Source organism: Pseudomyrmex gracilis, unplaced genomic scaffold, assembly GCF_002006095.1.
Source record: "Pseudomyrmex gracilis isolate BER0280 unplaced genomic scaffold, ASM200609v1 scaffold_47, whole genome shotgun sequence".
In the NCBI taxonomy this organism is placed as follows: Eukaryota; Metazoa; Arthropoda; class Insecta; order Hymenoptera; family Formicidae; genus Pseudomyrmex; species Pseudomyrmex gracilis.
Genome location: NW_018020631.1, coordinates 425,879 through 450,668, shown reverse-complemented (window position 1 = coordinate 450,668; position 24,790 = coordinate 425,879). Strand labels below are relative to the sequence as shown.

Sequence of the window (24,790 nt, the reverse complement as noted above, 5' to 3'; positions counted from 1 at the left end):
CGACACGAGAATACAACGACACGCTTGGTATCGGAATCGCCTAAACTAAAGTACGGTCCATAATCGGATTTGTCTTGCCAGAGTAATTAACGTTTGAACATTTCTCCGCTAGTTACAGTCGGTAATTAGTTAACAAACCAATCGCTGCAACGCACTGTACTTGTGGCGAACAGTGTGCCAGCTAAAACTGCAACTATTTTGCTCAAACATAGCTGTGTGAATGTATGATAATTTTACTTGTGATTCATTTTGCGATGAAATGTAAACAGTACAAAAATGTCTTGTATTAACTTTACCAGTAGATAATAAAATTAATGTGTTGATAGAAAAAAAAACAAGGAATTAATTGTTAATACAATTTGCTACACACAGAAATATCTGAGAATATATATACACATATATTAGCATTACATATATTATAACATTACATATATTATAACATTTCAACTCTTTTATCAACTAGATCAAGAGCAAAAATTAAAAAACAATTGTTTGAAAAAAAATTGTATGAAATTACAACTTATTGTAAGTTTTATTATCTAATTTATAAATATTACAGGTTTGCATTATTCGATACTTAGAGAGCGTATCAAAAGTATTTTCTTGAATAACCAAATATTGCATACCCGTAGGGTCCTTGACCCAGTAGTTAATCGATTTCGGAGACGCCTCAACGAAACATTCGAGTACTACGTCGGTCCCCAAGGGCGCCCCGACCAGCTGATTGGGTACGTGAATCACCGGCGGGACTGTAAAGCAAAATCCGAAGATATAGTTGTGAATTTCTACGTGCGGAACAGAGGAATCGAAGTACACAATATCCGTTCGATATCGGTTCGAACGGTAATCACTATTACTCACAATGAACATTGATGGAAATACGTTTGCTGACCGCGGGCGGAATCCCGTTGCTGGCGATGCACAGATAAACTCCCATGTCGGTCCTCGAGATTTTCGTCAGTTTCAATTCTTCGCCGGAAACCTCAGACACGGAAGTTACTGCGCGATTATAAGAACAATGAGAGCATTAAAATCAACGATATTTAACATATTAGGACATACCTAGAATCTAGCTATTTAGCATATAAAAATTTATATTTACAGGACAGAATGTTAATACACATATGCGTATATTAACTCGTAATATTTCAGTTTAACAAATAACCTAATAATCAGGAAAAATTAATAGTCAATGTAAGCGCGTTCAATTTTTCTAGTATAAAGATATTTTCTGAAAATTATACTAATTAAGAGAGATATTTTTTATATTATAGAAAAAATATAGATATACTCTAGTTGACAACTTATTGTATCTCCGGTTATTATTATGTAATGCACAACAACCATTAATATAGATGAACAGGAAAAGAACGTAAAGTGAATAACCCGATACAAAAGCGACAGTCGATAATCAATAAAACGACAAACGCGCCTTTAATAATATTATATTCACGCTAATTATGCTTTCCCAATATTTTATTACGAAGCGTGTTACGCATGTTGCATTTTTACATGTTACATTTTGCGTTCCATATTTTTAATACAAATTCTTAATCACACAATTTATTCATACATTTTGTGATTGTAAAAGAATACTGAAAAATGTGTTAAATATAAACTGACACGCTCAGATTTGTGTGAATTATTGTTAAAAACAGTTCTAAAAAAATTAGAGTTGAAAAAGAGATACATCATATCACTCATTTCTGAATACACTCTTGAATATATTCAAATACAAACAACAAAGTGGCGTACATGGATAAGATGAGCGCGGGCAATTTGTTGCACCTGTAGCTGTTCCTTACCGCGAAATATCGCAAGCAAACGCACGGAACCATCTTCACCTGCGGCCTTGTTACGTTACGTCGTAGTTTAGCTCACAAAAACATTGATTTTCCCAAAGATCTTGAGACGTGCCCGTGTTTTCCATCTCGCGAATTAATTACACAGAACCAACGTAAGTGTCTCTCTGTGTTTTGCTTGCGTCTTTCGTTGCGTTGGAAACTTAACTGAAGCACCATGAATTCCCGCGAACAACACGCGACTCGTTCTTCATTCAGTGAACGCCGATGTCTTTTAAAAGTAATTCTTTCATTGTTCTCTTTGCTCGCGGATTACTAATTTTTTCCGAAAAGAATATTGTATCGCCGGAAATATAAATAAAGCATTCAAATACAAATTAAAATCATACATTTGCAAAGAGAAATATAGTTTTGGAGAACCACGTTCCACGTTTAAATCTGACAATTTTGTGTTTTTATTTATTTTCTTTCATTTTTCACTCGCTTAGTTTTCTATCCTAACGTACAAATACAGATGTTTGCACAACGTGCTAATTAAATTATTGTGATCGTGAGACTAATGCAAACTTTTTCTAAGCATGACTCCGATAATCACTGCGATTGTAGTACCGACAATAAGCCGCCGAGTCGGATTGCTTGCAGGGATCGCGCTTGGCATGTGCTGCAGCGTGGCGTGCGTATCCTTGCCACGGACCGCGACAGTACAGCGAAATTTGCCTGCTATTAGTAACACCACGCTGAAGTGAATACTAAATACGTCGTTTAGCCGGAACCGGCGCTACGAGGGCAAGGCGGTTCGCTTCTCGTTGTATCCGCCCATTTTACGACTGCTATCGTTTCCGTTACGGAATATACAAGAATTGTATTATATTTCGGGAAGTCGAAGATGAAAGCATCGATTTTTTTCTTAATACGAGCATATAAATTACATGAAAAATTCTCGATGAAATCAGACTCGCGCGTTGCAGGTAATTGGTCTGATATTAGACGTGATGAAATTTTGAATATTAACACTTAACAGAGTCGGCGGAACGACGACAGCCGTCCATTCAACCGAATCCGCGGTCGAAGGCATCATCATCCCGGAGCATCAACTCTCTGAATCGGTTTCCGGCTAAAATTTGTCTTAAAGTCCGGAAGCGCGATTCGTAATGAGGAAATTTGAATACCAACGAGATCGCGCGTTCTGCGCGCGCCTCTTACGGAAAACATAATTGTACATTTGGCGTTCTATATATCGGCAAAACGACTGTGCGGCGCGCGGGCGTGTCATCTATATTAAATCTTACCCTGAGACTTCTGGTTCTGGGTGCTTCCTGCAAATGGCTCCCGAATTATAATGTTCTTGCCGTCTTCTCGGCGCCAAGATACGCGCGGCGGGGGTACGCCTCTCGCCCGGCACGTTAACTTCACCTGTACGTGTTATGAAACCGGAATTATAAAGAGAAGCGAGTTCGTTATTGCACTCCACTAATGCCGTGCTTCATCCAAATATATTTGGTGGAATAAAGGAGAGCGAGACGCGCGCGCACGGCCTCTGTCGCTATGTAAAACACGTACGCGCGAGGACGCTTGTCCGGAACAATGGCGGCATGGCACGGATACTCGAGCGGAAAACGAATCTATGGTCGCGAAAGGCATGAAATATCCAGTCCCGACGCCGCGATGTGCCGAGGGATTTTTAACGGAGAGAAGAGGCAGAGGAGAGAGAAGGTTACTTGTATTCTGTTGCACTAGCGCGGTCAATTTTTATCATACTTCCTCGAATTCTCGTTAACGGATGTTCGATTTAACGATGGTTTTCGCTTTTGGACAGCTTCAATAATCGAGCGATCCTGAACTATTTTTGGACAAAGCTGGACGTCGGTTGCGTCGTTCGGCGGTCTCCAAAAATGTGTCAATAGCGTGTTTCCGCGTTCAAATCCATCAATTATGAATATCGGTCTAGTTCTCATCAGTTACAGAATTATGGATATATTCAAAACGAACGAGAGATCACACGACGAATTCATTTCTCTCGACGAATTGCGAAACACGTGCCGCGAAATGAATATCTGTGTGTCTCCACAATGGAAAATATAAGCGGCAGGTTGACAATTAACGACACGACACGTGTCGCAGAATACTGTACTGTCTGTTGGATCACGCTCTACTGACACGCTTGCAATATCTGACGTTTATATACATGGGAACATCACGTTATGAAATGTAACGGAAGTTATTGCACCATTGTAATTCAGAAGGAATGTACACAATTCCTACACGCAATATTAAACATTCTTTGGAAAATATCGTTTCGGAAGAATTTGAGTAAATTTGCAAAAAGAGAATCTTGTCTTCCGCCAGATTCAAAGAATCTTATCAACTTTGAATCGAGATTGAAAACAGATATTTTAAACGTGATATCGCTATCATTCCATATTATATATATATTGATATTTATTGAAATTTATTCAAGTAGCAGATTAAAAACATCGCTTTGCGCAACGTGGAGTTCCATAAAAAATCTGCAAGTTTGGAGTTTTCAGGTTTTGAAATTTTCACGAGAGAATTCGAGCAACACACAGGAGGCGCGCAACGTTAATAACAACACACAACTGTTATGGTTCGTCGAAATTACTTATTTATCTTGATAGATTCAGTTAGTTTCTGTCAGGAAACGAATTCACAAACCTCCGAATGTCGATTAAAATTTCAATTTTTTATCAACTTTACCTATAGCATTTATTTTGTGAAACGAAAATTCCAGCATTTTTTGAACAATAGCGCAAAGGACTAACAGCCGTGTTTCGAAACTATCGCCCGTATAACATCTCCATTGTTGCTGGATATTGCGTATTGTATTGATTAAAGTTGTTCAAATGAAGAGCAGATACATATCACACACACTAGAAAACCACGATGTACGATTTCATTACAATAACAAAAGCGCGATACTTAGACGCATGTCCCGGCAATCTTGTCAAAAGAAATGGAAAGTGCCTTATACGAGCTGACAGCAGTACAATTTTCAGTATGCCAACCGCGGCAGCTTATAATGGGAGGACTCGCGCGATGTGCCCGGTATAATTTCAAAGTTTAAAATGGCCCACGGGTTGGTGGCTCCGCGTGCAGAGCTGTCGCCTCTTCGTAAAAGCGTCCTGTCAGACATTCTGAGAGAAGCGCAATATTCTTTACTCGAGCGACACCGTCGGCCATGCGCGCGGAAAAACGCGAGGATGAGATGAGGTATTCGCGCAAATTGCACGGCTGCCACGGAATATGAATTGTGAGCAACAGGTCACTTATTTTCACTGATGGCTTACTTACAGCATCCAGTCCAAGCACCGCTTGTAACGTGCGTATGTCGCTATCGCATTTTCGTAATTATTTTCCGAATCATTGAAGTAAACAAATTAATTGCAACTTTTACTTAATGAACATCTAATTGCGAGTACATGTGACACGCAGTGTTATATTTTTTTTAAGAATAATACATAATCAATGAAAAAGGCAGCGCCTTCTTTTACTTTTCGTAATAATGAGCGCGACAATAATAATTCAAATTTAAGTTGTTAATAATAAACGTACAGGTTTAATAAAAATTACAAGTTGGCTTCATGACAATGTAATGGTGAAGCATCTCTTGGGGGGCAACAGGTGTTGCATACTGTAGTCGCGCGGAATCGTTTATTATGAAATTATAATAAAATGTACAGCAAAATTGTTTTTGGTTTATTATGGTTATTCACAGTGAAAAAAAGAATAAAATCTATTTACAGATAATGTATATTTAATTTGATTTAAGTATCTTGGCGGTAATACCAATCTCGTGGTTAAGACGTTAATGACGACAAATAGGCAAAGTTGCAAGTTATTTGTGAGCTCGGCCGTTCCGAATAGTGCATTGCACTCGTGGTGTATTGCAATACACCGCGTTCTCCAATATAGATTTCTCCAGCATGAATCACGCGGAATAACGTTGGCCTGATAATTTACTACACACGTAAATCAGCCTACATTTGTAAGTAATAAACCTTCGTTTATTCATGACAGCTTCTGCGCGGAGTAAATTATTTAACGACCTTCGGTCTAGTCGCGCGCTGTGGAGCATCTTTCTTCCTGGCATATTTATTCGCGAATTTATTCCCGCCAGAACAAGCAAATTCTTCGATTAAATCGAAAGTTAACTATCTGTAAAATGCAATATCTGATCTAAATTAAATCTACTTTCTAAATTATACAATAATAATAATGTAACAAAATTGTAATAAAAAACCTAGAGAATGAAGGAAGATATTTACCTGACTGCCCTCGCCCACCATTACGTCGCCCGATGTAGCCTCAGGGTCGAAATCAGGTGGTTCAACAATTGACAGCATACCTGTCTGAAGGAAAAAGATGACTTAGGGTTAGCAGCAAACTTAAAACGCGAAAATATCAGCGGGACTTTACGCACATTTTGTTTTGTTAACAATCTTTATTTTATAGTTTACATTTTTCTCTAACAAGTTTATTTTGATTTTGTAATAAAATACGTCTACTTTAAATACAGCGCAATCATTTAAACGCAAACGTTGCTTTACGTGGCTTGGCTTCATTCAAAGTTAAGTTTTTCACAATTGGCTTTACGAATGTTAATTAACACATAATTAATGCAATGATGACTCGAAGAAGAATGCAACATATACGAGGCAGCCATGGTTCTAATTATGTTTCTAACTTCAATTATGTCTCCGCCTCGCACAAAAAATCGTAATACACGACGCACGGAGAGGATATTTTTTTCCATTAATATAATACGACATCGCGCATGTGGCGCGTCCGACGTGCAGCGTTGATAACAACAAGCGAATCAGAACGATGACATACAGCTCGCTTTATTTCCCTCGTCACAGCGCACGGAGCGTCCGTAGAGATAGCGTTTGAAATGGCCCGGTATATTCGCGGCAGGCAGATATAAATAAAAATGTGAAACTAATGAAAACAAGCGTAGACCATATATAGTTCGCTTAGTTTTGAGTAACTGGAGGAAAATGTGATAATGCTACCGACTTCCGTTAAATGTGATGTAATAAACGACACAGCAAAAATTAATTCGTCGTTTTACACATATGGTCTTCTTCTTCTTCATAAATTAGTGGACTACAAAGTGCAGCCATAAGACAGGTGGATAACACGAGCGTCCCTAAATCTCGAGTGCTTGTTCTATATACTTTAGCTCGGGCGCTGGTAACATATTATGGCTGTGCAACGCAGCGCTGGCATTGCCAGCGTGGATGCCGGTGTGTGTCGTAGGTTATTCGTTAATTAACGGCGCACAGTAGCGTCAAACATCATAACTAACAGTAAGCACGATCATTATTATTCCCTGCGACGTTTAACAATCGTACACGTGAGTTACGTAATCGAAAATTGTCAATATATAATTCACATATGTGCGTTTCGCCAACGTAATAATTTGCGCAGGTAAGTATAAAAAGAGAATTTTTACGCTTCAAAATTACGTTATAAATTTTAATTGAATATTGATCAGCATACATAATTTATACTCGCTATTATTAATATGAAAATATTTTTGACATGTAATAATAAAGAAGAATTAAACACTTTGCTTCTGATAATAACTTCAAATATTATATAACGCAATAAATTCCCGAATTATACAGCGAAGCAACAGAATTTATTTATAATTCTGATGAATGCAAGGGTGTAGCTCTTCATTTTAGAATGCCGGAATGTAAATTATATATAAACACACACTCCCACGTTCAGCGCCAACGCCCGATACCATCGAAATACTCGATTTGCAGCGCGTTTTCCTGCAAGGTGTAAAATAATCCGCCAACGAAACAAAGCGCTTCGCAGTAACTATACGCACGCGACGCTTATCAGTGCGCGCACGAAGGCGCTATCACGTTATAATTCTCGCTCGAGAAGACAGCGGCGGAATCGCGGAAGAGGATCAACCTCGAACGTCTGTGTCGGGGAACTTTTGCGGTCGTACGTCAAGCCACGAGACGCGTCGTCAGTACGCGAATGCAGGGATCTCCGTCTCGTTTGCTCTTCTCTATCTCGTATCCTCCCTCACGTGTGTTTCTTCTTCCCTCCCTACGATTCTCCTCGTTTCACCCGCGATTTAAAGGAGAAGCCCCTTTACGACAACGACGTCGTCGCTCTCGCGTCCTCGTAAGACGCGCGGAGATGCGAGGTGTGCGCGCAATTACGAGGGTGTAATCCACGCCACGACGAAACTTCAATCGTTATAACCGAGTTGTCTAGCAAGCCGCTGCTGTGCCGCTCAAGAACAGCCTCGACGAATGCAAACTGCGTACCTACCTATCTACCTACCCTACCACGAGCGATGATGACGAGCGCGGCGCGAGACACGTGCCCGAGCGCGTAAACTCGTACGTGTCGCCACTGAATTATGAAACTCTCTGTCTGCACACTCGCGCGTCGTAAATTAATTATTACGCTTCTGCGAATGACTGTATCAGCTCGCCGCGGTGAATGAATGCGTATCTCGTCGATCAACTGACCATTTCCAACGATAATCGCAGCCTTAACTCATCGAAGAATTGTGAGTTCTTACCGTAATTTGCTTCGCGAGAGACCTCGGCACACTATTTCTAAGAAAGAAGATTTATCGACGTTATATTACAGAATAATTCCAATTCGTCATCATTAAAGAGTAAATGCACGCGCTTGCAAACAACACGCTCTAGTTGAGACCCATTATCGCTCGTTAGTCAGATTCTCTACCTACGCGGCTATTATTGATAAATAATAACGCGCGCAGAGTTTCTCGCGGAACAATTGTATGATATACCTGAGAGAAATTGCACCAATCGATTAAATTTGCGCTCTTTTCTTCGTATGTATGTAACATGCCGAGAGAAATACGTAGATATTTGTGGTAAAATGTTACAAGGACTGTATAACTAAAATGTCGACAAGAGTCGATTCAATTGCTAGATTAAATCAGCGCGTAGCGTTGCGCAAATTATGCAGATAACCGTGAAGTAGTGACGCGAAATTTCAAGAAAGCCGACGACGCCGCGGCAAGCCTTTACATACGTACGCGTAAATTTTATCAGACACGCAGTCGGAATTACAAGCGATGCTCAGGGAGCGCCGCTATATTCGGCAACAAGCGAGGAAATATAGTTACGACAGGCGAGGCTGCACCCTCTTTGCAGAGAGTGTCGGTCGTGTTTTAACTGCTGATACATACACGTAGAGCGACGAAGAAACGTGTAAGGAACGACCTGGAAAAGCCGTGTTTACGAGAGGAAAGATTTGTTTACGAGAAGGTGGATTTATTACTTTGAATATTGAGACTGAATGTGAGGGAAAACGGCGACGACATTAAATTTTTACTTGTTTTACAGATGTGTTTGCAGCGCTTTACACAATATATATATATATATATATAACACAATAGGTAGCTTTGATATTATAATTATATGATGCACATATTGATATCTCTGCTTTTCGAATATATTATTCGAGAGATTTATATTTCAATTCCAATCGAATTTGTCTGAGAAAAATCCGAATCTGTGTTTTGCACTCCATTCGCAGTGAACCATACATATCCTAGAGAGTAAAACAAGGAATGCAAAGCAATATATAAAAAGAAACATTTGTAAAATATATGAGAACAAGGCGCAAAGAAACAAGAATATATACATTAAAATAATAATTCAAAAATCGAAACAAATAAAACATACGATTGGAGAAGAGATAAGATGTAAAACAAATGCGATGTTCCATTAAAATTACCATAATAGGCAATTTTATGACCACAGGTTTTAAGTTAAAAATAAGGTTTTTATTTGTACATGTTTTTTCTCTTAGAAAGCTTATCTTCATTTTATATTCGTCTTTTTTATGGATTTCCTGAATTGGCCGAGGCATTCATTGGAGTTGCTCGCAGAGTGTTCATTATTTAGCTTAGTACCTCGTAAAGCAAAAGCGACAAGAAGGACAAGAGGGAAGAAGAAGAGAGAAGGAGACACCTGCCGTCGTCTCGCCAACAACCGTCGCGCGCGTTACGCTCAGTGCACTATTTAAGATTACTGCTTTCTTCCTTGCGAGAGGAGGCAAAAGTACGGCTCGGCAGCATGGCGGGGCTCGCGCGAATTCAATCCGAAACGTCAGAAAATTAGATCTCGACTAGACTTATAGCGGTATCACTTTGCCGGGAAGAGAGAGACGGTCGTTGGTGTTACTTTAAGGCTACCAGACAACATCGCGCGGTCGACTCCGCTCACCTGAAAGACAGCAGAAAGAAACGAGAACCCACGCGCGTTAACTAAAGTGGCTCGTTAAGCGTCTTGTGCGCGCCGCGAGAAAAATCTCGCCCCTCGTGTGGAGCAAAATTTTTGCGCGCTTTGCGACAGCAATAATTATCGTTTCAAGCTATGCGGCGTCATGCATTTCAAGGGAAAATGGAAAGTGCACGAGTTTTAAGAAATTGTCGCATAATTGCTTGCTTTGATTTGAGCGAATATCTTCTTATAAACGGTGATTCAGGGTCAACACGCAAGTTACTTTTTATTCACATACGCAACAAATTAATTGACTTTACAATTACTACACCGGTTACGTATGTAATAGTATAAAAAATCATTAAATGTGACTTAATATTTCAATCCTTTTCTGATAAGATTGTACGCAGCTGTAAACTCAAAGCAAATCAGCGAAAGAGAGAGAGAGAGAGAACGAGGAGGATTTAAGCGTTTCTTGGGACGGGTGTTCATAAACCGGAGTGCCGGGGTTTTCGAACTGGCAAAGACGGCTCGTTAAGTTCCCGAGCTCGTTAAGTATGCCGCGGGTCTGCCAGCCGCGCGTACGCGAAATGCCTTCGATACTTGTACAAATTGTTATGTAGGCAGCAGCTAATACTCAACTGCAGCGGGTGGGTAATACCCCTGCGGTTTGCTATCGCGCGTCGCCGGCGACGATTACAGGCGGCGGAAAGTATCGAGATGTGTAAACGAGCTTGCAGCGACTGTTGCCGCCTACAACGAGGGCTTCATGTTTCTCTCTCTCTCTCTCTCTCTCTCTTTCTCTCTCTCTCTTGCTATTGACGATTTATCCCTCCCATTCGTTCGCGCCGCTTCAAGGCTTTATCAGTAATGAATACGATAATGAACGTGATGTTTATCACAAATACAAATAAACTAATGATGGTATTAAACAGAGATTACATTTGTCGTTAGTTATAATGTTACTCGCGTTTGTGGTGGATTTATGTGGTTTTGAAATTTCCAACTAATTGATATCCTTTTGCTAATGATTAAATGTAATTCCAGGCTTTGGAATTTCAAAATTTTTACAAGAAATTTTATTATTTAAATGTACTGTAATTTATGACGTGCAAATATCCACAAAAAAATCTGTATTGAAAATTTTATACAAGAGAATGTAGTGTGTGAGAATTTTTGATACAGTTCTTGATATATTATTTTGCTGTGTTCTAATGTGAATACGATCACGCACATTACACCAGTGGATTATGTTAATGATAGTTAGAGCAAACTGAGACTCCGGAATGATTAATTGCATGGGCCAAGTGGGACGCAGTCCGATTGTAATTGAGCAACTATCGATTAACTCGAGCACATCTTGGCACTTTATCGATGCGGACATCATTGGCAGCGGAGTCGCTCGATTAATTGTTTCACTTACAGTTCGGCAACTTATCGCAATCGATTTGCCACGATATGTATGCCGTGAATAATAAATATCCGCTAAAGATAGTTTTCACACTCATCCCTCGTACAAGCTAAATCTCTATTGGAAAACCGTCGTTTCTTCGGAGCTAAATCCATAGCACGAGAGGTCGTGTTTCCTTAAAGCTGATTGCGGCGGAATGGCGTAGAATACTTATTTACGCACGAGAATACTATTATTGGAGTTTTTTTACTACGAATTTTATTGGTAATATAATATATCGTGTAAGTCTCACTGCAAAGACTATCTTATTTCACAATGTCATTGTAATAAAATAAAAGCTGATTAGTTTTTATCTCGTTTATTACATATATATATGTTGCATGAACTAATAATATCTTTCAAGTACTTTTTTATGTCTAATATTAAAAATGAGATTATAAATATTATACATTTTATAATAGTCGGGGAGATTGTAAACTTTTCTTATTACAAAACTCTATTTCTCGTATTTTCATTCGAGCTAGTAAACGTTCAAGGTTTCAGAATATCCGAATAATATAAATTGATAAGAATTAATTTAAAAAATTAAAAAACTGCATAAAAAATGTGACAAAAAACGCTGTTTTATGTTTCGAATTAAAATAAAACTATAATCAAAATTGTCTATAGATAAAACTTAATACGTTTATCATAACAGACAGAATCACTCTGTGACATGAGGCTTATCTCTAAGCTCCGTGAAATACTTGTAACAAATTTATAGAATATGATCTGTGCGTTATAAATGCAATATAAAATATGCAACAATATTTATATTATATGAGATGAATTTGCCTTGCCAAAATTGTACGATCATTACTGGACTAAGTCTTCCACATGTTGTTTTATCGTTTATTATACGTAATTGACACGTTGTTCCAATTAGTTATTGTATGTTGCTTGTCGGTTTGCCACTATTAATTTCAAATAAAGATTATGTATATATCCTAGCTTATACTATCGAGGAAAAACATCGAGAGCAGTATTAAACAGAAAATGTATCTTCAGTGAATATTAAAACTGATGTAAAATATTTTTTAATCTGTGAAAAAGCAAAGATTTATTTTATTTCGAGATAAAAAAACATATATGTGAGTCAGATTACGTTTATAATCACGAACAATGTACGTTTCATGAGTTTCTCATTTCTTTCGGAAAGCTACTAAAGAAGTTGATGTTATTTCGATTGGATGCGCGAAGGGAGGGACATAATTGTTTGAAATGGCAAATAGACTGCCGTTTCTGCGCCTAAGTAAATTCCATGCGTTCCTTCCATGCGTTCCTTCCGCTTAGCGCGTTTCTAAAACGGCGGCGAAATGCTATTAGAAGCATTCTCCCACTCTCTGTCTCTCTCTCAGTAACTTCCTAACGATACTTCCGTCGCCACCGTCGAGCCGCCGCGGTGTCGTCGTTCTCGCGATCGCTCGCGAAACTTGTGCGCCTCGTTAGATTTACCCGCTGGCCGATATTAATGGCGACGGGCGTAAGTAAGGCGCGAAACGGACGTCGCTCCCGATTCGAACGAACGGCGAAAACTTTGTAATTGAAGCACACGGTGCGTGTTGGAAAAACTTTTGAAAGAACCGACTGATTCACACAGTACATCGATAGTTCGTAAATCGTGAGTAAATCAACTCCGTGGCATAAATATCTATTGAATAATTTAAAAACACATCATCATACATATACCTGACTCTTCATCGGGTCCGTGTTGATCTGGCACATGTAAAGACCGGCGTCCTCTTTTTGCACGAACTTAATATGAAGATTCCACATAGTATGGTCACTATGAGACACGGATACTCTCGGATTGTGCGTGATCACGTGGTCATGTATCGCTTGGATCGCTTTCGTGTCCGCCTTCACCCAGCCGACCTGAAACATCAATCGCCAGAGATCGGGGTCTTAATAGGGCAAACGGAGAACAGAAAGAGGGAGAGACGAGACGTCGGCACCGGAAATCACGATGACGCCGTCGCGGATTTCTCCGAGGACACCGCAATTTCCTCACAGACAACCGACTGCAGAATACAAACAGATGCGAAGGCGCGTGTACTATATATACGCTTATACCGCGAGGTGTACACGCACGTACGTAACACACACGTACACATAGATAGATCGACACACGCGCGATTCCCCTTGGCCAAACTTCCACAGCGCGGTATTTGCATTTTCCTTAGAATATTCCGAATCTCCGATGCGAGGAACTCGAGCGATTTCACGCGAGCGAGCAGACGAACGCAGGCACACGCGCGCGCATCCACAGTTACGTACCACCTGTATATGCCGCCTATTCCAGGACTAGTAATAGAAAACCGGATACCCGACCGCGCGCGCCGTGACTCTGTCATTATTCCCGCGTGTACGCGCGCGCGCGTCAGGATGTCGTTTCGTGTTCCGCCAACTAGAAAGGCATCGACATCTTCGTGTGTTCGCAGCAAGCGGGACTAAATTTCCGTCTCTTCGACAGAAGTATCATCGACAGTTCCTCATGTTTTTTGAGCACAAAAGGTTATCTCGCTGTTGTAACTATCTTAAAGGTTGCTCAATAAAATCTCAATTGCTCGATGCGGAATCGTTTATATAAAGATATCGAGAAATGAGTTGCTTGTGGATATATATCGGTCGCTCTTCGAATTTGACTTTCAGATTCTCTTAAAAAGCAGTTATGGAAAAAATCTTTGATATGTATCTAATACCCGACAGATTTTTAACGCGCGCGCGCGCATGCACACACATACACACACACATACATCACGGCTGTGCTTTATATCACAAATTCGGTCCCAATTGTTTTAACTTGACCGACACGAAACGTCGTTGACATTTATTTATATAAAATCAATGTCCTCGTTGTACCGCGCAATTAATTTAAACGTAATAATAATTGTGCAGTTCTATGTATGTGTATGCAATGAAGATTGAAAATGAAGGAAACAGTCGACAATTAATTCGGCAATGAAACGCGTTCTAATGTTGATATTTTGCTTTTGCCTCAACAAATTGACAGCAGTGATTCGTATCGATGCGAAACGTAATCCGGCCTTCCGATCTATAGTTTGCAGTTTCATCGGAGACGTTAGATATGGATAGCTGCCTCTGTGGTCTATAGTCTAAACACATCCGACCGTTTACAAACAAACACGTCCGTTAGAAGCAACTGGTTATACCTCGTAATGGTTATACAGTTGCTGGTTATACCGGTTTTCGCCGGGTATAGGGTAATGCAATTTGCGAACACGCGAAGAGAAACGATATTGCGTGAAAAAGATAATTCTTACCGCGGCGATGCGCGGATAAAACTATTATTAAATTCTACCGCCGTAAACGCGTGAATTTCCAGCTCGTAATAACGAGTGTTAAGTCAAGTTATTTCGCGCGCGCTCGTGCTTGCGATCGATGGCGCGATCCGAGATTAGCTTTATAAAAAGATTTCGTTAATGCGTCAGGAAAAGGCCGCTTGTGCCTTTCTTATAGACGCGTGTATCGAGAAAATTCTCTTTATCCGGTCTTCTGAAAGAAGAAAGTCGAGCGAAAGAGAATAAGTATAAGCGAAAAATTTTACCTCGAATTCTTTCCATTCTTGAAGTGAGAATTCTGCAGATATCAAGATCGACTTTTGCGTTTATAAAAAGAACTCCTACCAAAATAGATTATTTAAAAAGCGTTGAATGTATTTTCCGTGTACACGTCTCGTTGAAGTTTGCTTTCCTTGTTACAGACTCATTTTGTACTGCTTTTTCCCGTAAGAGACAAAAGCCGATTTTCAAAAGTAAGAATTTTAATACAAACGCTCGTAAATTATGTCCGAATAATTATTCATAATGATTCTATTCTATGTACATGTCGTCATTTTACTTTTAATTTTGAGTGTTTCGTGATAAACTTTTATGACAGTCGGATATTTAACCGCAGTATCGAATAAATGTCGCGACGACGAAAATGTACATGTACCGCAAAAGTTTAGACTAGAGGAGTCAGAATGGGAAATACGACTTTTTAAAGACACGTCCTTTCAGAAGTTAAGTGAGACATCTCGGAAAGTTAAGCGAGCGTTACGGACATAACGGACGCGCGCTCGCGCTTTTCATACAACTTACTCTGTAACCTCCTAGATGTTTCACCAGACACGTAAAAGTGGCGTCCCTCCCGAGTGCGATGGTTAGATTGTTGATAGGACCGGAGAATTCGGGCTGGAAAGCGCCGCCTGAAACGATAAAATACGTACGACGTTCGTGAAAAATACATACGCAATTTGCATACCGCACACCGCTGGCAATTTTTCGACAGCGACGTCAATTCGCCGTCGTACAGAATGCACTTTATGGAAAGCGAATAAACGTCACAAGGCTCGCACAGTACGCGACTCGACGAAATGCAGGTGGAAGGAAGGTGGAGGGGGGAGAAAGGGAGACGCGTTTCGCGACTGCAAATTAAATGCATAGACGTGACGTCGAATTAGCGAGAATCGCTGCCATATGCGCGGCACTTGAGCGAACTTCCCATTATGCATGAGTAACATTAATCGTCACGGAATATGATATCTTCAAGTGCCTTTACCTCCGCCTCGATAATTACATACAAAGTTACGAATGTTTTATGATGGAAAAACGATAAAACGATAAAATCTACAACCTCTGCAGTTCTTGAAAAAATATAATTCATGTTGTCTCGGAAAAACGTATAACATTACGTTATCTTCCTAAAAGCAAGATTATATGCGTGCAGCCCACGCAGTTGCCATAAATATCGAATCTTCTCCGTGATTACAGCTACCGTATCGCTCTCTATACATGTACAATACGTATCTCTTTTTACTTTTTCACATTTTTCATGTGTTTTCAAATTGTTTCGTGGCTGCACTATAAGTAATACTGTTACACGACAATAGCCATAGCGTTCGATATGACGTGGCAGTCGTGCGCAAGAGAAAAAGCGCAAAAATACGATGCGTAAGGTATGTAATGTAAATCGTTTCACTGGCATTTACGCGAAATACGTCGTATCGATGGATGCGGGATGTATACAATACCTATTGTACTCTCTGCTTATGTGAAATTCCGCGATTTATTTTCTCAACGCGCGTCCGTCTGCGATACAATTTATTATTCAATGTCGCAACTAAATGCATTGTGAGCGTGGCGTCAAATAATTTTTACGTCTCGCTAATATGAACTAAACCATCGCGAAATGAGTCGCACGTCGAACGAATTGAATTAATCGTGTAATCGGCAGCCGAATATCGCGTCGAGATGGTTATCCGGTAATTTACAGAATAATGACGCAGATGTTGATTGAATCGATCACTTTATAGTGAGAAACGAGACAAGTCGACGCGAAGAGACTCGGTTGAACGCACAAATGGTAAAGTCTACGCGAGCAATAAGAAGAAAACTGACTCTTCAAAAGCATTGTTCTTATATTTCACGATTCCCATGTAATAACTATCTAAAAATAATACTTTTTGTTCGTGAGTCCAGAAACGTTGTTTATAGAAAATGTACCATGGTTCAATGGCTTCCAACAATACCGAAAAGATGCACGCCTAATATTTTTGCATAAATTTTTACTAAAAGTATCCGGCAGCAGCGTACAACAAAGTAAACAGGACAATGATACTTCCGCAGAAATTTCTGTCCCAGCTGCTGCATAAGCTACTCGATTTGAAGATTTTTACGTTCTGCAATACGCGAGGCTTGCAGAGAGAGAGAGAGAGAGAGAGAAATTATACAGCTTGGCATTAGTATAACAATATTTTTCGCTTATTCGAGCAAACTCTAGAAAAAATACTCAATATATCTGAGACTGATTGATTTAGTTGTTTATTTAGAAAATTATTTGTTTATATCAAAATTATTTAAACACGCACACACATATAGTATATGTATATATACTTCTATTTTCAAACCACGACATCATTATGTGACATCACTATCGATGAACAAAAGTAGCAGTCAACAAAGAAATTTGCAATATTAAATCGGTATAATCAACTTAGTGCTCTTCTGTCATTATGAGTTTTTCTATATATTTTAAGCTCATTTTAAAATCTCACATATATATAATTATTTTATGCATGTGACATCTACTTATGTGCGTAACATATTAAAAAGATTAACTGTATAAATAAATACAATGCAAGCAAATTTATATTAATATTTTTACCAGAAAGTTTTAGAGCTAAATTTTCACAGTCATTTAAAAATTAAAATATTACAATATTTAATCAACGCAATTAAAACGGTAAGTGATTAGAAGCGAATTATAAAACGGGATGGTGCTGTTGTGAAGCGTTCTGTAAAGAGACAAAACAAAATTCTAGAGGTAGGAAAATCCGATGCGGAAGAACGCGACGTCACAACGAAGAGTATAGCGATAAAGGAGCTAGTAGAGATTCTAAGAAGAGGAGACAAGCTTGACCTATTTATCTCATAACAGGAATAATAAGATTGCAAAGTATTATAAGCAAAAGCGATGATCAACACGGACCGCCCAACATTCTGTTGTCAACGATAATGCAAGTTTGTGATACGCAAAAACATAACACTAAATATTACAAGTCATAAAATATAACTATATTCTATGGAATGCATAAAAACCAGGTCATAGTCATTTGTCTCAGTAAAAGTAATGTTCACAATTAAGGCGCCGCACATAGCAAACTGCGCACAGTTTTAATTATTTTGTGAAAAGAAATTTTCTTGCGCGCGCGCACGAAATTAGAACATATTACAATTAAATTTTATTAAATTTGATTTTTATTTATATGCTGAAAGCGTACAATATACGATTAAATAATTAAAAAACGACAAAAATTATAGATTGTAACTTTAACCGATAAATCAGAAAAAAATTACAGAAAAAAAAACGAAACAATATAAAACTGTTTAAAAACCACATTATAAATGCTTGTGCATTATAAATACTTGTATTGCATAAACGCTGATATTTTATTGAAGTTTTAATCTAACATCTATGTCTTGAATCGTTTAAAGGTGCTAGCAGAGCAAAGCCAGAAAATTGACGATAACCCATTCGCATTCTATCAATATTAAAAAGTTGCACTGGCATAAATTACTTATGCGCGTCGTACTCATCGGCGTTGCAACAGCAAGTACAGGAGAGGCCACGGTCTTCCGTCCGGAAACTTCGTTGAAAATTGCGAGTAGCTTATTATCGAACTTCCGTCGAGAACATGAGAGAGAAAGGAAAAGAAGGCGAGAGAGAGAGAGAGAGAGAGAGAGAGAGAGAGAGAGAGAGAAACAGAAAGAGAGAGAGAAAACTGTTATGGATATTAAATATCGTAAAATTCTTCTTCACGCTGGAATGTACAGCCCGTAGTCAAATTAGTAGCTTTCGCTGCTCAACATATAATCCTTTACCTGTAACAGTCTTATTAAACTCAACGTTGTAAACTCTGCTGCGAGATAATTCGGGCAATTTTTGTACTAGGGCTTTTCCATTATTAGACGGTCGCTTCTTCTCATATCATAGCAGTATTCATTTCCAAAACTTATTTTTATATTCGTCTATAAAAAGATTTATTTATTGTTTTTCATGTTTTTTCTTTTAGTAAAAATGTTTTTTTTCGTATTTTTTATTTTGATAGTTTAAATTTGTTCAACATGTGTCTCTTTGCAGCACTTAAATATTTCTATATGTGTAATATTTGTACATTGATAAATATTTATGAAGTAAACATATACAATAAAAGTAAATGTGTAATTTTTTAGTATACATATATACGCGCGTATGTGTTGTATTTAATATAAAATGCATTCGAATGGAGACATATTATATATCGATACATCGAAAAATAACCAACTGATGATAGAGAACGAAACGCGAACTATCGATTATACGATGATTTGAACAATTTATCTCATAAATGGTAATGCAATGCACAATTATTTACTCTCTACTGATCATTGTTACTTGACAATAATAATTTTGCGCATTATTTCGTACGCACATCGAATGCAATAATCACTTGGAAGAATATTAATTTATCACTCATTATTAGTTACTGCTTATATCAAGCGTAATATTCTAATAACAATCGTTTTCAAAACATCTAGCATTTCTTATTAGTTTTATTAAGAAAATTCTATCAAAAAAACGTCTGTCTAGATATTTTTATATTATAAAATATTTTTTCACTATTTATTGTATGTAATATAAAATTTATTTCTGAGATACAACAGATTTACTTCGCATTTTCCAAGATGACGCAAAAATTCATTGCGAACGAACTTCGTGAAATTTACTCGATCGACTTATTTATATCATGCGCATAATCGTGCATCCAAAGCGCCAAAGCTGTCACTGTGTATGTAGTTTGATAAAGTTTATTAAAGTAATATGTATTAACTACACATTGTTGCATCAAATTGTGCACATGCTCACTCAAAATATTGTAAGTAACATCAGCTTCGTCTCGTATGTGTCAGAAAAGTTAAAGCACTAAAACTATCTCATACATATTATTCAATATTACAAGAATATATATATATATATATATATATATATATATATGTTATACTTTCTGGAAATACGCACATATACTAACATAATTTTTTATAAATATATTTATAATAAAACAAAGTTTGAAATAACTGTGTGAATCACCAACGTAATTTGATGGAATTCGATAGAATTACAAAAGTTGTTCGAACTAATCGATACACATTATTGCATCTTTTACTAACTGAATACAGACTCCAAAATACCTTTGCATAGGGAGAGAAAGGTTGCGCCACTGGTCCTGACGCCGTTTGCTTCTGCGCTTACAAACGCACTTTCTTCCTTCGCGAGTGGCCAAAGTAAACGGCCAAACAAGCAAACAGACACTCTACAAATCTCGTCACCCAACAGCTACCATCCGCATGTAACTCCGCCCGACTAAAGAAATATTCGCGAAGTCGACTCTCGACGGAAAGTCGTTCCAGAGTTTCAGCGTTTCATTTTTCTCGTTTTATAACTCTCTTTTTCTTTTTCTCGGCTTTTGACTCGATCCTCCTTTTTTTATCTGCGCTTTACTTATGTTATTTATGTTTAACGCACCCTGTAGTTATCTTTAATTAAAGTTCTCGTGCATTTTGTATACAAAGAATTTTATTTATATATTTTTACATATTTATTTATTTATATATTTATATATTTTTACATTTGTTAGAATTTTATTTATATGTTTTTACATTTTTTATGTTAACTGTGTTTATGTATTTATTGTGTTACAAGATTAATGTAATATTTAAGAAGTTTATTTTTTCAGCATTATTGTAGGTTTTTCTTTTCCACTTCTTTCATTTTACTTTTTCTCTGTCTTTCCTTGACTTTTATCTTTTTCTCGTAGTTTCAGTTTTCTGATTGTCTCGCAAAAGCGGATTTGCCTATCGTAATGAGACGTTTGAGGCGAGTTTTGTCGCGATTTGACAGTGGTGCCGGTAATGCAAAACATAAGCGGAAGAGCTCGGTTTTATACCGACTAGGCACGGCGCTAAATTCATCGCAATGTAGAAATACGAGAGCTGAGAACGAAATGCATTGACGCGCGTTTGTACAGTCCTCTCGTTCGTTTTGCTTTCGTAGCGTGAATCATTTTCGGATGAACGTTGCGTTGTAAAATATTTCGTGAAAAAAAATATTATATTTTTACATTGTAAATATAAATAAAATTCTCATGTTTTTTTTTGTTTTCGATTATCTCGAGCATTATTGTGAGAAGAGAATGATGGAAGATATGCTGTATTCACGACAGCGTATATCTTGGATTAAAGGAAAAATATCTAAATAAAGCCGTGAATTTGCATTGCGGGGTGCCTTCATCAATGACGTCGCTCACTTCGAGAAAAGCGTAAAAGAGGAGGTCTCGTTTAATTTAACTCAATTTATTCTTCCGTTTGCCCGCTTCTGAATAGCCGTTCCTTTTCAATTCACCCTTCGTTAAGCGACCGATAAGCGGAAGTTTCCGATTGGCGGATGCTGCTTCTTTCTATGCTTCTCACGTTTTTGTCCTTATTTATCCCTTTCAGTGTCACGCATTTAGTATTCGATATTCAACATGCAATAAACATTTCGCACTTTTTGACGGGTTCTTGCATCCTATGTTCGTAATTATTGTTTTCCTCTTTCTCGTAACTACTCGAATTATCTGCGATTTAGAAGTGTAGCGTCTATAAAGCTATCGTGGCGCTCTCCCACTCGAACAGATTTTGTTTTAGAACTGTTTGCAATTCATGATTCAAAGAGCTTCCAAAATGTACATTATTTACAAAGCTATACTTTACAAAGCTTTACAAATTTGTGTACAGTCAGTGAGTAAAATATTCTGATATGATTTATATGATATCTTATAAACATTTACAAATTATGATATGGTTTTTACATATTAAAAGTTGAAAAAATATAGTTTTGTTATTTATTTTTTTCTTTTACTAAGAACATATATATATAGTTTTTCAATCTTTTACTATTTTCACTTAAATAAATGTTGTCACTTAAATAAATCTACACTTTTAAGTAATAAAGTAAGTAATAAATTGAATAATAAAATAAGTCATTGAGTTCAGTTTATAAAAGTAGATACGCTTCTCAATTCACTTTTTATATCATTATAAAATTGAAAAAAAATCGATTTTGGTTGTTGGAAATAATTGAGAAATGATCTTTTATTTCTTTTTCTACATTTATTTCAAGCTTCAAGAATAATATATGTTAGTTATACGATCTATCATTACATAAAAAGAATATTTATCATCAAACTACAGTGAAATGAAAAAATAAGAAAATCGTCGAAAAATTTCTGGGAGAAAAGAAGTGAAAAGGGTTAAACGGAATCTAATGTATAAAAAAAGAAAACAGAAAAAATCGGATCTACGTGACAATTCGTCGAGATTACAATGTAAATTGGGCAATTTACGATAAAACGGAAGAATGCCAGTCGTTAAGGGAATGCGTATTGGATGCAGGTGTCACGGCGCTTGCCTGTTTGCGAGAAATGGATCCGCAAAGAATATCCAAGCGCTAGTTTTCCTGTAGGAAATCTTATTTACTCGACATGAACGTGGGGAGAGAGGTCGGCTGAAATTGAGTGACGTCAGTAATCAAATGCCATTCACTCGTTATGAAGACGTTTTGCCTTGGTGGAAATTATCATGCGACTACGAATACACGACTTTGAGAAAAGCAATATATTCTCTTCTTTCTTTCTGATAGAGTATGTATGTATGTGGCGAAATTTCTCATTTGTCTACAACAAACTTATAATATCTGCGTTCTCTTTTCTCATTTGTCTTCAACTATATTTTTTATTCATTAATATTTTTTAAGATTGTCATATTATTTTATTTCCTTTTACACGCGAACAGTTCACTTGTATGATTGAATAATTTGCTCATAATGGTGTGTACGTTAGTATTGTAATTAATTAATACATGCATAATAATGAAGAAATTACTAGATAATTAGATATTATGATATCTGAAATATATAATCCTTATTTACTGGTTTATTAATTAACTATTATTATCGATTCGCCATGTGAGTGTTAAAACTGGAGCGCTCTCTCTCTCTCTCTTTCTCTTTCTCTGATACATTTTCCATTAAAATCACTTTATTTCTGTTTCTCAAATAAACTCTCTACTTGAATTAAACGGAAAATCTATTTGCATTGTTGAAGTTTAATTCGCGAAACCTTTTAAAAAACTTCCAGTATTGAATACAACCGTAATTAAATATAAAAATCTGCCTTAAGTAAAGATAAATCCTACTTTGTACAGTTATCTGAATATGCCCCAGTTACTTGTAAATAAATTTTTTTTTACTTTACATAAAAAATCACACGCGGGTTTGCTTAAAAATAAAAATATAGTAAAGAAAAATATATAGGAAACTGTATAATACACACGCATATTTTAACGCGTGCAATGCAAAATTGAATTGTTCGCTTTACACGCGTATTCGTATATTCAGAAAAAGTAATATCTCACCCGAGAGTGGAAGGTCGTAAGGCCAATATCGCCGTATGTCGTGCTGCCGCGCAAGTGTGCGTTTCAAAAGCGGATTAGTTCCGGTATTGTATTTACAGGTGGTCGTGCACTACGAGCGGCTTAGTTGCAAAATTGCCCGTACATAGTACGATATATATCTCATGGCACTCGTATTCATCGGGTTCGACCCTCTCGAAATCTGCAAACGCGAATGCTCGTTTGCGTGATGCGATAGTTATCTACTCTCTACGTAGGGATTCTAATATCGCGGGATCATCCGAAAAGATCCGTTAACGGATTTTATTAAATCAATCTTGTTTTTGTTCTACCATATCGTTTCAATCACACTGCATTCGTTTACGCGAATCGTTGCAATTAATATTGATCGAGTGAAATTTTACTGACCACTTTCAAGTCTTCTTTTTAATCTGTGATATTTCTCTGCAGATATAGTACCACTTACCAAAGATGTCGTTTGGGTAGATCAGGAGCGCTAATAACACTATTAAAAGTGCTTTTTGCCGATCCACCATTTTGCCACAATCATGGATTTAGCTAAAACATAAAAAATATTATTATGTTAATATATTTTGTTGCTAGTTTTTACGTAAAATATTATTACAATGATAATGTAGTAATATTACAAGGTTATTAGTTTTTTTTTTATAGCTCGCTTGTACGTAGTCGCTTGTCGAACACTTTTATAAATTATAAGATATAAAAGATAATTACAGAAGTCTTCGCGCGATATAAAGTATATCACTATTTCTTCTGGTATTATACTAGTGATTAATAAAATACATTGAATGAATTATATAATGCAAAAATATTATTTAACGAGACCCGCGAGTAATCAAGCACGCGACGCCATGTCTCTCAGTTAATTAAAGGCACAATTTATCATGAGCGCTCTTTTGATAATTCACATATAAATTATTAATGAATGTAATTAAATATATAAATCTATCGTATCTTTGTGTGTGTGTTTAACAACTCGAAATCAAATAAACGTAAATTACAAGAAATGTCAAGGGTTATTGAACACCAATTATAATTCCATCTACAAATTTCTAAGACTATTACTATCGATAATTCAATTTCATTCAAATTATTATTCCAAATTAAATGGCAAGTTTTGTTGCACATGGGTGTGCAAATAATCAAATTACATATATACATACATCCAACTATTTTTTTGAGAATTAATTCCTCTTGAATCATGTTGCAATTTCTCTAGTTATTGGTTTGCGCGCGACCGGAGAAGAGATGGTAAAAATAAAAATAGTCAAG

General features: G+C 37.3%; 1 protein-coding gene across 2 annotated transcripts in view; it reads right to left on the bottom strand.

Moving 5' to 3' along the window:
• Positions 1 to 24,790, bottom strand: part of LOC109853374 (lachesin-like) — a 55,116-nt gene that overhangs the window by 9,474 nt on the left and 20,852 nt on the right. For both annotated transcript variants that reach the window (XR_002250107.1, XM_020425443.1), the window contains exons 2-8: positions 23,964 to 24,055; positions 15,611 to 15,717; positions 13,197 to 13,382; positions 6,086 to 6,169; positions 3,092 to 3,215; positions 862 to 999; positions 627 to 749 (exon numbers count right to left, since the gene is read on the bottom strand). Coding sequence is in view for 1 of the 2 variants with exons in the window: in XM_020425443.1 (XP_020281032.1) it covers positions 627 to 749; positions 862 to 999; positions 3,092 to 3,215; positions 6,086 to 6,169; positions 13,197 to 13,382; positions 15,611 to 15,717; positions 23,964 to 24,033 (832 nt within the window). In the remaining variant the exon portion in view is untranslated. The remainder of the gene's footprint in view (positions 1 to 626; positions 750 to 861; positions 1,000 to 3,091; positions 3,216 to 6,085; positions 6,170 to 13,196; positions 13,383 to 15,610; positions 15,718 to 23,963; positions 24,056 to 24,790) is intronic.